At 31.4% G+C, this 12,987-nt stretch overlaps 1 protein-coding gene across 1 annotated transcript in view; it reads left to right on the forward strand.

Moving 5' to 3' along the window:
• LOC150092161 (putative divalent cation/proton antiporter TMEM165) overlaps positions 1-12,987 on the forward strand; it is a 169,214-nt gene that overhangs the window by 146,042 nt on the left and 10,185 nt on the right. Inside the window, exons 5-6 of the mRNA XM_090415230.1 lie at positions 3,603-3,788; positions 9,102-9,207. Coding sequence (XP_090271356.1) covers positions 3,603-3,788; positions 9,102-9,207 — 292 coding nt within the window. The remainder of the gene's footprint in view (positions 1-3,602; positions 3,789-9,101; positions 9,208-12,987) is intronic.

Genomic DNA, 12,987 nt, shown 5'->3' on the forward strand with positions numbered 1-12,987 from the left:
CTGTTTTTCTACACACTGCTATTAAATTTGATATCGATATCTGTGTATTAATAGTGTCCATTACATACATGGGATACACACATTTCATACATTCATGTGTACTGATTTGAGACAACGGTGCCAGTATTGTTGAGAGGTGTAATGACTGAAGTTGTAAGCAGTTCATGTTTTATTCGTATGTTGTAGTTAGCAATAACGGACAGTGTTAATAAACAGATGTCAATATCAGATTTAATAGCAGTGTGTAGAAAAATGGTACATTTTGACTGTACACTCATCCATGCTCAAAGTTAAGATATTCAAGCTAAATTAAATGTCAATCATATAAAAAAAATTCAAGATGTACCAGTTAAGAGGAACTACTTCATGTGTTACAGTGAATACGAGAGAGAGAGAGAGAGAGAGAGAGCTTTAAATAACTATACAATCAACCTTTTTATTATCTCATGGTATTATTACACCAGATCATAGAGGTCAAATTCATGTATTTTATAAAGCCCCTTTTCTGGGTCATTATAAACTTCATATTTGGAATATTCATACAAATTAGTAAATTCAGTGATGATGCTTCCTTGGTGTTACAGATTTTGCAGATGGGGAAGACTTTTATGCCATTGCTAAACTTGATTGGTCTTGTGTGGCCAGTTTTGAGGCAAGAGATCATGGTAGTGGTTGTATAGCGATTAAACTTGGAGCTGATAGTAGCTCCTGGTTTTTCTGCTGAATACCAGTGGTGGGTCATGTCCTGGAGAATCATTCTTTTCACATTTTCTTTTTGAGTAATTTTAAAAAGATCAAAATCTGTGGTATCACTTGATGTTCCTCCATTTTTTGCTACTTCATCTGCAATTTCATTTCCCTTTAATCCCACATGAGATAGAATCCATCGAAATGCTTTTTGTAATTCTTATGTAGTTTGTTTTTTGATATGTCTCTAAGTATTTCTTGGTGGATAGTGTAGCAGTTCTTAATAGCTTGAAGGACTGCTAAGGAATCTGTAAAAAAAAATATAAATTCCTTTGGGTTGTCTTTATCCAGATGTTGAAGTGCTGTGTTAATGGCTATTAATTTTGCATGGTATGAGTTTTTCATTCTATACTGTTGGTTGTTTTTAGTTATATATTTTGAGAGGCATAGATGAGTACACCATTCTCAGAATTGCCATTTGGATTTTTGGAGCCATCCGAGGAGATCTTTATTGAGTCAGGTCCATATTTCATTATTTTTGAAAGAACTAATGATCTCAAGACTTCAGGGTTTTCTAGGCTTTTTTCTTTTGTTTCCATATTTCAAAATTAATAACTGTATTTTTCTTGTCTTGATTCAGAGAGGAAATGTCGGATAGTTGGCTATTTTATTTGGACAATTCAAGGGAATTTTATTTTCCATGATTTTTATGCATTTTTTTCTTTATTCTGTTTGTTGGTTGCCACATTTTAAAATGTTCACTTGATTTAAATACATTAAGCACAAACCAGTGGCCCTTAATTGAACCACTGCTAAATTTATTGGAGCTTTCAACAAAATTACCAAAACCATGAGCTCAAATGTTGCTTTAATTTTGAAAGTGCTCCTAAGTATTATAGTTCTGAAAATGTATTTATCTAAGGATGAAGATTATGCTTTTTAGTAGGAATAATGAAAAAAAATGTATGAAGAAATTAACAGAATATTTGATAATTTATTCAGAAATATTATTTCTGCAGGTGAAGCCAGCATTTTTCAAGTCAGAATGAACTGATTACATTAAAAGCAATTAATGAATTGTTTCCAAATCCGAATCTGATTTGGAAATATCAAGTGATGAAGTGGAACATTTCTTTATCAAAAATGGTGAGATTGTTGGAAAATCATAATGATGAAAAGAAAAATAGGAGTAAATTATGGTAGCATTTCTCTGCTGTATATAATCATCTGTTGAAAGTATAAACTTTCAACAGATGATTATATATATTTAATAACCTGCTGTTAAAAAGAACTAATGATCGTCATGTAGTGGCAAGAATGGAAAATCATGTCATCCATTTTGAGTGAAATAGCCAGACAGTATTTTTTCAGCACCAACTACCAACATATACAAAAAGTTCTTTCAGAAGGAAATGTTTATGAAGAAACCAGAGGGTAGACTCCTTCCAAAAAATGCTGAAAATTGCTCTTCCTACATCACAATTTACTACAACTTCATTTTGATTATTAGTGTTTCTGTAGTGCAACTGGAAGAATGACAGAAAAAACTAAGTTTGATTCTCATTGATGAGGGGAATCTTTATTGGGCTTCTTCAATTGAAGGTGAATTAGCTGATCTCCTACAGAGGTGGCAGTGTTTTTTCTTCCAGAAACTTGGGTTTTTTTTCTCACATACAGGCAGTTGTGCATGAGAACACATGCAATTTACACACAAAAATACTGTTAGTGGTGGTGGGTAGAACATGGCGTTGATAGTATTGTCTTTGTGTGTATTTGGAGAATTAAGTAGTACAGCATATGGTGAGATGTGTGTAACAGTAGAGCAGAGTTCTCTCCCGCGATGAGTCCTTGGAGATATCACGTAATAATAATAATTAATCTCTGTATTTAACAATTCAACAGAGTTTTTTTAATATTTTTATTTTGTTACTTAAAGAAATAAGAGAATGTTTTTTCCCCACTCTCATTTTCATGCTATTATTTTTTAAAAATGTTCCTTGTAAAATGAAATGACTTCATTATATTTAAGGAAAGTAAAATTTTAATTTTGCATGTTTGTGCAGTTATGCGATTTTTAGTGAAGTATTATCACAGATATTTCTAATCCTTCTTTAATCTTTTATAAAATCAATTTTAATGAGTGTAATTGGTTTTATAAAAGATTAAATTAGTATGAAGGAAGTTATTAATTCATTATGCTTCAGCCAAATATTTATTGCTTTGTACTAATTGGAAAAGAATATTCAATAGTTTTTTCAGCAGCAGAATCATGCTTCATACAGCCCTTATAAAATTTAAACTAGAATAACATTCCCACTTATATGCAAAGACATCAACCATCAAATATATTTTCATGTCTTTTTCATGAAAATATTGTTAGCTGTAGCCAAACATTAGATGCACTTCAACTAGTAATTTTTATAGAAAATGTTCATTTAATGCCTGCCTTAGTAGCCAACTCAGTTGGCAAAAGCTGCTGCGTGTTTATTGCAAAGGCTGAGCTTTCAGCCATGTGTTAGGCATGAAAGTTTGTAACAGCTTACTCTGTACAAGCTTGTATAACAACTTGAGTTTATAAGATTGTTGTTAATAAAATAAAAAAAAATGAAAAAATTCACAGAAAATTGAATTTTCTGTGAATTTTTTACACAAATTTCAATAATATAAAACAATCATTTTATAGTGATATTGTGTAAATTATATTTACAATTAACATAAATTATTATGTTAAATTATGATTACACTGATTTTTTTTTTTTTTTGAAAAGTTATATCATTTACTCAAATACCATACATCATCATCCACCAATACATTCAAGATAATGAGCTTAATGTTCTTTGCTGTTTTTTGTTAATATTTTCATATTCCATTATATAAATACCTGTAATACTAATCATGCTTTCAAAACTTTCAGTTCTCTAAAGATAATGAAACAGATGATGTGGAGGCTGGAAAAATTTTAAATAATCATGCTAAAGCATTAAAAAGGAAGTTGATGGTGTTTGTATCAAGAATATTTTTGGAATCTTTCACAATGACATTTTTGGCAGAATGGGGTGATAGATCTCAGTTAACAACCATAATATTAGCAGCTAGAGAGGTATTTATTGATTGATTTTACAGTTATTCTTTTATTTCCTGTTTGCTATATATGAAATAACAAAACATCTGAATACTAGATAGCTAGAAGTTATCTAGTATTCAGAAAATTAACATAATTATCTGGTTAAAAAAAGAAAGCACAATGATCGATTGCTTTCTGAATTGCTCTTATCTTGTGATTGATTAAAAAACATAATTGCATGTCTTCAGTTTCAACATTTTTGTTGTTTTGAAAAAGGCTTTTTAATATTCAGAATTAAAAAAAAAAACATTTAAATGGATTGCTAAAACAAGTTTGCTTATGATCAGTTATTAAAATAATCAAATTATTTTAAATTATACTTTTTCAAATTATACAAATTAACTGAACATTTTCAAAGGATAAAAATCCGTTTTTTTCTTATTTTTTTTTTTTTTAAATCATGACAAAGCATTAAAAAGGAAGCTGATAGTGTTTGTATCAAGAATATTCTTTCACAGTGGCATTTTTGGCAGAATGGGGTGATAGATCTCAGTTAACAACCAAATTCTGTTGGTTGTTAAAACTCATCAATTCTGTTTAAAAAAAAATGCATATATATTTACATGATTCCTAACATTATTATAATTAAATTCATGCTATACTTAGAGTTAAATTCATTTTAAGTTAAGGGGATAATAATGAGGGATTTATTATCCCCTTAATTTAATTTACGCCGCTGGAAAAATAGCCTCTTGATTCTTTATCATAGTATTAAATTCATTTTGTTTTCAAATTGTTTAAGTTATTACATTAAACTGTTAGAGTAATAATGCTTCATTGAGGATCTTAACCAATGAATATGGTAAATTAACCAACTAAAACTAGATGAATAAACATCTTCTATAATCTGTAGCTGCTAAGATGTCAATTCCCAATATACAAGGAACACACTATGAAAAAGTTAATGCTATATTAAAGATAATTCACTATATCTACTTTGGTGCGTGACCTTTTAAAGTTTTGAAATTAAGACTCCATTTACATTAATAATTGTCAGAATTCTCTGGATTCAAAATACCTGGAGAAATAAGATAGCAATAGTTAATTTAGTTATCAAAACTAAATATTTTTAAGCCAATAACTTTTAAGTGTCTTAGATACTTAGCATTATCTAGATACCTAAGACAGTCTCCCCACTTATGAAGACAGACTAAAATAGCCTAAGAAATAACACATATCATTTTCTTGTGACTTTCCATTCCTTTTGCTAGTCTTTTGTGCTTTTTTAGACTGAAGATAAGTTAAGGCAGTATGCAATATTTAAAGTTTATTCATTATTCTGTCCATTTAAAACTTGATTTATGCAAGAATTTGCTTTCTAGGGATATGCTTGGTCATCTTGTGTTGTCCCTAGTATATGTATTTTATGTTCCTTCTGACCATAAGTCATCTTTTTGTCCAAAATACTGAGTTTCATGTTCATATTTGCTATAATTGAATTTAGTTAGCTTAGTAATAGTATTTAAACTATAAACTGTGAATAATAGAGGGGCCTGGTGATCTTTAATTTTGTCTTAATTGGGAAGAAATGTGATCCTATTATGCTGTTCTAATTTTGACTTTTAAGAATGAATGTACTCTAATTTACGTTAAATCCTTTCATGTAAGATAGGGAGTTACTATATATTAATCTAGATTAGAGAGTGGGATGTTTATTGTTCTTATGCAAAACTTTAATTTGGATATGCATACAGCAAGGCCAAGAACAGTGTCCCTCCTTTTAAAAGCATTCCTCCTATAAGCAGTGTCACACAGATGGAATAAGCATTAAAAAAAAAAGAAGAAAACTTTAAAAGCTAATAAAATCAACAGAAGAGTCATGAATTTATAAAGAAATTATATAAGACAAAAGAAACTAAAAAAAAAACTATGAATCATTGTATCCTTTAATTCCAAGAATCCATATTATGTCCAAGGTACACACTCATGTACGGGCACATCTATCCAGTCCATAGTTGATGCCAAGCAAAGTATTTAGAAAATACCTTATATACTTACAGCATCATAAAATCCCATGTTGAAAGGACTCAAAGGACTCCATTATCCTTAAAAATTAATTTTATCTAGAAGAAAATTAAGAAGCATATTCAAGCCATTATAAAAAAAAATGCCGACCACAAAACTATCAGCCTGCAGTTCTTGCCCAATGCTGCAGAGATCATCTACAGTCAACCTCATCCTGTAGAACTTCAATGGCAGAATCTGTACTGGTAGCCAATGATTAGCTGAAGTTCTCCAGGATGAGGTTGACTCTAAATAACCTTCTCCATACCACCGAACACAAGCAGTAGGCTGACCATTTTGTGGTAGACATTTTTGTTAGAATAGCTTGAATATGAGCTTGCTTCCATACTGTGGAGTGGATGCCAGCAGGGTATAACAGGGTAGAGATGATACATCATCAGAAGCACATCTTTTTAGTAAAAAAAAAAAAAAAAAAAAGTTCTATCAGGAACAAAAGTCTTTATGATGTATAGTTTGGTCAAAATTTTTCTGGCAGAAGGCATGCAGTGCGAGTTGGAGGTGATTGATGCGTCATCTCTGAAAGAGAAGAATGACAATTAGGGGATTTGCTTTGCCTCCAAGTATTGTGATTTTGTTGCCATTTAGGTTGGAGAGGTAGGAAAACAGATTGATAGAAATTAAGCCTTGTGGCTGTTGCAAAGGACCAGAAGTCATAATGGCTGTTGTGCAAGAGGCAAGTTTTCTGCATTTTAGATTTAGGCTTAGAATTGTTAATGGTGGTTTTGTATTTGTTCTTTGTTCAGTGTAGGCTGAGAATGATGGTGGCATTCTCATCTTAAACCATTTGTATATATATTTTATTTTACTTCCTTGGCACACTTTTGGAAAACCATGGTTCGGATTATTGGATTGGAATTTTGAATGGAGAGAGAAGGTCCTCATTCCAACACAGATAATTTATGTAACACAATCAACAATCACAGCAGGTATCTAGATCTGGAGGAGAATGGAAATGGTAGTCTGATCATGGAAAGGAAGAGCAAAGTCCCATAGGTCTTTCCACTTGACACTGTTATACTGGTATCCAAAAGCTAATGACAAACTACATTTCTACCTGTATATGAAAATATTCTCATGACTACAGCCAAATGTGGACATAAATGTATTGCCAGTGCTAATAAATTATACACCAAAAAAAAAAAAAAAAGTGTTAATAATTTCTTACAAATTAAATTGCAATACATTTTGGCAAAGTTACACATTTCCTAAGGATAGTTAAGGAATTAATGTATAGTGCTTACAGAAAACTATGCAGAGAGACAATTCAGTATGGAATATGTTCACTGAACTGTGATATATATATATATACTGGGGGGGGGGCAGAACCCCCCTAGTATATATATATTTTTTATAATAAAATAATATATTTTATATATATATATATATATTATTATTATTACATGACACCTCCATGGAGTCCAAGGACTCATCGAGGGAGGGCACCTACTCTACAGCTCTGTCTCCACCACTCCATTCACCAGCTATAGCGAACTGCAACTACCATTATCTATACCAGTGCCATATACTGCCTACCACCACAACTAGTATTTTCACAGACAGTCGCAAACAACCATGCCCACAGCGGGATTCGAACCTGCAGCCTTTTGACTGGAGAGCAGATATGCTAACCATGCCTACATATATAATTAAGTTAATACAAATTGATAAAAAAAAAGTTAATATAAGTTTACAACCTTTTGTGGGTTGTGAGTCATAAAAACAGTCCCTCTTATTAAAATTCTGATTTCTTCCTTGATTAATATTTATAGAATATAGAAACCTAGAACTTGTTTAAGTCAGTCAATTTTGCTCTGCCTGCAAAACTGGGAACTGCTATAGTTAAATGTTTGTTCCACTTTATATATATTACTCCATAATATTCACTTTTTCTCACATTCTACACTATCTGCTGCTTTCTGTTATTTGAAAGCATTTTCTTTATTGAACATGATGGCAGAATCCAATACAAGAAAACCTTAAGATAACAGGAGATATCTCTATAGAATTGTATCTCTACAGTTCTACTGTAATTTTTTTTTAATCATCTGCATATTATTATAATTATTTATTTTATTTTATTTATTATTATTTTTTTCAACAGAAGTCAGGCTAGTGTAGACGGTTAACAAAGTAGTTGGATTTAGCTTACTTTTATGTATTGTCACGTAGCTTGTGTCTTGTTCATATATATGTTTTCCTGATGATGACCTTGATATAGAGGTAGAAATGTTTATAAAAAAAAGAGAACATAAAAAAAAATTATGTGCTTTTGGAATCAGTTTTAACATCAGATTAATACTTGTTTGTTCTTTCTCTTTATCCAAGAGTAGATGGTGTGGTGCCAATTAGGACTTGATAATTTTTTTATAATTTTTTATAAACCAGCCCAACTGTTATAAAAATTGTTGCTGTTTGTGTACTGTAACACTCTGTTTTTGTGCTCTGAAACTGCTGGATATAATACCAGCAAAATATCAGCAAATGAGTTAAATAAATATTCATTATTTTATTATTCTGTATTGTGAATTATACCATTAAATATAAACTGACATGACACTGATGATGTGGAGTTTGAGTTTGTTCCAGGATCTGACAAAAACATCAGGGCTTTTACCTGGCATGACATATGTTGTACCATATCTCATTTTTGGTTTAAGCCAGTACAGAATATAGTTTGGTCAGCTAAATCCCAAATTCTGATTCCTTGCTATTCCATGTTTCAAATTAATATATTTTTATTTCTCACATTTTTTGTCTTCACTTTCCCTATTTCCTTTTTTTTTATCTGATTTCATCCTTACAAGTTCTGTACTTAAAAAATTTCTTTAAATAATTAAATATTTTATAAGATGATTATCATCTTTTCTATCAAGGAAAGATTGTAATTCTTCAATTTTTAATTAAGATGTTTTTTAATTAACAATTTATTGGTCTTCAGGATTGATTAATGTTGTAACAGCTCCATTTCCAGTAAGTTTAGCTAGCATAATATTAATATCTTTCAGCAAGTGATGTATAAAATTTCAGAAATCATTATTAATATAAATTTTTCAGAATAGCATAGAAGTTAAGAGTTTTACTGTAATGCAGTCTAATGAATTTTTAGTGCTTTCAGCATTGGAAGTTCATTCTTTAAGCAATGGAAATATAGAGTAACAAGATTTCAAGGTATACCAAACCAAGCTGTTATTGCATTTAAACTTATTATTATGATTTTTTTATCATTATGTAATTGTGTTTTTTTTTTTTTTCTTCTTCTGCAAGGATGCATTTGGTGTTACATTGGGTGCAGTTGTTGGTCATTCTATTTGTACATTATTAGCTGTAGTTGGAGGAAGAATTATAGCCCAGAGGATATCTGTGCGATCAGGTAATTCCAACTCTTTAATTCTGTTTTGTGTTCCAATAAGTTAGTTAATCAATGCTGATTAACATTCAATTTATTTAGCAAGAATTAATGAACTTTTTTAAACTAGTATTGATTGTCACAAAACTTTCTACAAATTGAAATCCTCTATTTAAACTTCAAGAAATTATAAACTTTCAACATTTTGACATGTGTGTTAATTTATGGATCACCATCACTGACCTGTATTTTTTATTAAATACAGTTAGTCCTCAACTTACAACCACTGATGACCATCCCATTTACACATTCACAGAATACCACCTCACTCCTGCAACCCAAGAACCAAAGTTGTTAAAGATTGTTCTAAGAAATACTTTTGCTCATTCTATTCCAAAAGTTTCTGAAGGTGGCAAAACCCCCAAATTTTTATAAAGAATATATCTTGTATTGTACAAAGAATGTAGATGCAGTATGCAATAAGGTGACATGAAAGTGCAAGAATGGTGCTTGGAAAAAAAGCTGTTGGAAATACATGATAATACATTCACTGGATTCGACAAAGACATAGCCTTATGAGACTGATAACAAAATATTGCACCTAGCTAAAGACTTTGAGTTATAGATTGAAAATGAAAGGAATTAATTCTAAGTAGAGCAGTTAGTGGCATCTATGGAAAAAAAGTTCTCAAATGTAGACCTTATGGAGCTAAAAGCAGAAAAAGAAAAGAAGCTGAATCCCCCCCCCCAAAAAAAAAGGGAGTGAAAGGTTTACAGTAAAAAAAAAATTAGTAGAGGTGCTTCATGCTTCTCTTAATAAGGCAGTTTAGTTGCTTGAGGAAATGGGCTTCAAGATAGAGAAATTTAACAATGTATTAGAAAGGATTCTAGCTACAGTTGCTTGCCACAGAAAATAAAAGGCAAGCATTGCAGACTAAGTTGGATGTAATGTACATATTTTTAAAGAAGCTCACTCCTGCTGTCACCTCACCCCCCCCCCCCTCAAGATGAGTCCAGACCTTCCACAAGTTATGCATTTGGTGAGCCATCCTCAGAATGTTTTGTTGCAGTTGTTGAATTTGAAAAATTTGTTGTTGATGATCTAGCCTCTTCAAGTCCAGACCTTCCACAAGTTATGCATCTGGCGAGCCATCCTCAATGTTTTATTGCAGTTGTTGAATTTGAAGAATTTGTTGTTGATGATCTAGCCTCTTCTCCCTCCTCCAGTGAATTGTCCAATTAATAAAGCAACAGCTTTGAAAAATTACTCATCTTTCCAGCTGATTTTTTATATGTAAGTTCAGAGAAACACAACACTGTACACTCATGTTTTGTTATTTATTACAGTATAGTACTATAGTATAGTACAGTAATTTCATGTGATCATTTGTACCTTGTATTATTTCACTATAAACAGAGTAAGAAATTTCTTAAAAAAAAAAAAATAATAATAAATAACAAGCAGACCTACATATCTTATCATTTATGATGTTAATTTTTAAAATATCCATTATGGTTTATATAGTGATTTCTGACTTGCAACGTTTTCAACTTACAATGGGGTCCAGTTCCGGTGATCCCATTGTAAGTCATGGACTGACTGTATATTGGCACAAAAAACTTCACTCTTTAATCAGAAGATATTACTTCATGCAAGAAAGATAAATATGTATAGATGATATAAGTAGTAATGACTGTTTAGTTATTAAAAAATATGACATTATGGAAAAAGCAGAACTCTCCTTAAGGAAAAAATACAAAATTTATATAAATCTTGTGCCTGCAGAAATTACAGATGAAGATCAAAAGTGATCCTCATTTGTAGCATTATTTCCTGGGATGTTCAAGAAAGAAATAAACATATGTAACAGAAAACAAGGTTTGAAAATATGGAATTAAGAAATAAAAGCATTAGAAAAACAGAAAGTTAATTGAAAATAACTTCAAAAAAACCAACAGAGATAAATGAATCACATAAAAAAATAAATATGCAAATCATGGAGAGCCTCCGTGATTTGAATATAGAGGATTATCTTCTTGGATAATAGACTATAGCATGTAAGCTCATGAAAAAATATAAACAGCGCAGTTTGAGACGTGTGATATAAATGTAATTAAAGAGAAGGATTGGATACAGTAAATAGTGTGGCATGATCTAAAAGAGAACTGAGCTCAGGTACCTTTTGAAACATTTTTTTTAGCCAATGGCTATAAACTCAAAAAAATATAAAATACCATATAAACTAAACATATTTGGTCATTTATATAATTAAAATACAAACTTATTTATTACTGACCATTACAAAAAAACAAACTACATTAGAGCCTACCAGTTTCGCCAGCAAACTGTCTGGCTTTTTCAAGGCGTTTACGGAGACATAAAAACTAGTAAATGCAAATTGAATGGAAAATAAAAAACGTTGTAAACCAACTAGTAGCTAAGGTTACACGTTCACGTGACAGAGAGGACTTATTGTTCTTATTCATTATCACGCATGCGTGTTTGTTGTAAACGTGTAATGTGATTACTGGCTAGCTGTAATTCAATATCGGACACAAAACCATCTCCTGGACAACAAAGTGATTTTTAATTTGTCAAATCACAGTCTCACAAAAAATGAATCTGACATTCTCAAAAAAGGTTTTAACTTTGCGATTATGCCCAAACACATTCCTAAAATGGATTTCATGTGTGGAATTGAAAAAGGCCTATATCCACTACTGCAAAACATAGCCAACACTATTAGATTCAAAAGTACGATAATCCTAGCCAAAGCCAAACAACCTATTCTCAATACGTCTCCTTATGATAGAAAGGCAATTCTCAACTTGAAGAAAAACAAAGGTATCATTATTACAAAGGCTGATAAGGGAAATTCTACAGTTATCCTTAACTCTAACGATTATTATGATAAGTCAAATGTATCAGACTATCAGACAACTCCACCTATAAGATCCTAGACAGAGACCCCACAATAAAAAATTATAATGAAACAAACCAACTAATCAGAAATTGTAACATTTGGCCAGAAGAAGTGAAGAGAACACTAAAATCCTCACATCCTATCACTCCAAGACTATATGGGACACCTAAAATACATAAACAGGATATACCTCTCCGTCCAATCGTTGATGGAAGATCATCACCAACCTACCTTTTGGCAAAGCATCTTGCAAACTTATTAAATAATAAAATAAGATCAACAGAATCCTATATCAAGAATAGTCAACATTTTGTAAATAAACTCCAAGCCATTAAGATTGCACCAACAGACTAGTCTAGGCCAGTCTAGATGTTGTATCCCTTTTCGCCATTGTACCAGTAGAAGAGGTAATAAACATCATCCAAGATCTCTTTCCTCTAAGCATTACACAGATGTTTAGACACTGCCTTCAATCTAATTTCTTCAAGGTTAACAACACCATATACCAACAATTAGAAGGCCTAGCAATGGGAAGCTCACTATCACCATCTTGTGCAGACCTTTTCATGGAAAAACTTGAAAAAGAAATTCTCTCCACAATCTCCCCTAGACCATCTACATGGTGGAGATATGTTGATGATATCTTCATTATATGGCAAGACAGCTTAGAAAACGTAAAATCGTTTGTGGATAAAATCAACTCAATACATAACAAGATAAAATTCACTCTGGAAGTGGAAAACAACAACCGACTGCATTTTTTAGGCATCTTGATAAAGAAACAATCAAATAGTGTCAAATTATCTATTTACAGAAAGCCCACAGATACTGGAAGATATCTTCATTATACTTCAAACCATCACAAGACACACAAACTGAG

This window comes from Typopeltis vanoorti, unplaced genomic scaffold, assembly GCF_054136105.1.
Source record: "Typopeltis vanoorti isolate ZY-2024b unplaced genomic scaffold, IOZ_Tvanoo_1.0 HiC_scaffold_24, whole genome shotgun sequence".
NCBI classification, from domain to species: domain Eukaryota; kingdom Metazoa; phylum Arthropoda; class Arachnida; order Uropygi; family Thelyphonidae; genus Typopeltis; species Typopeltis vanoorti.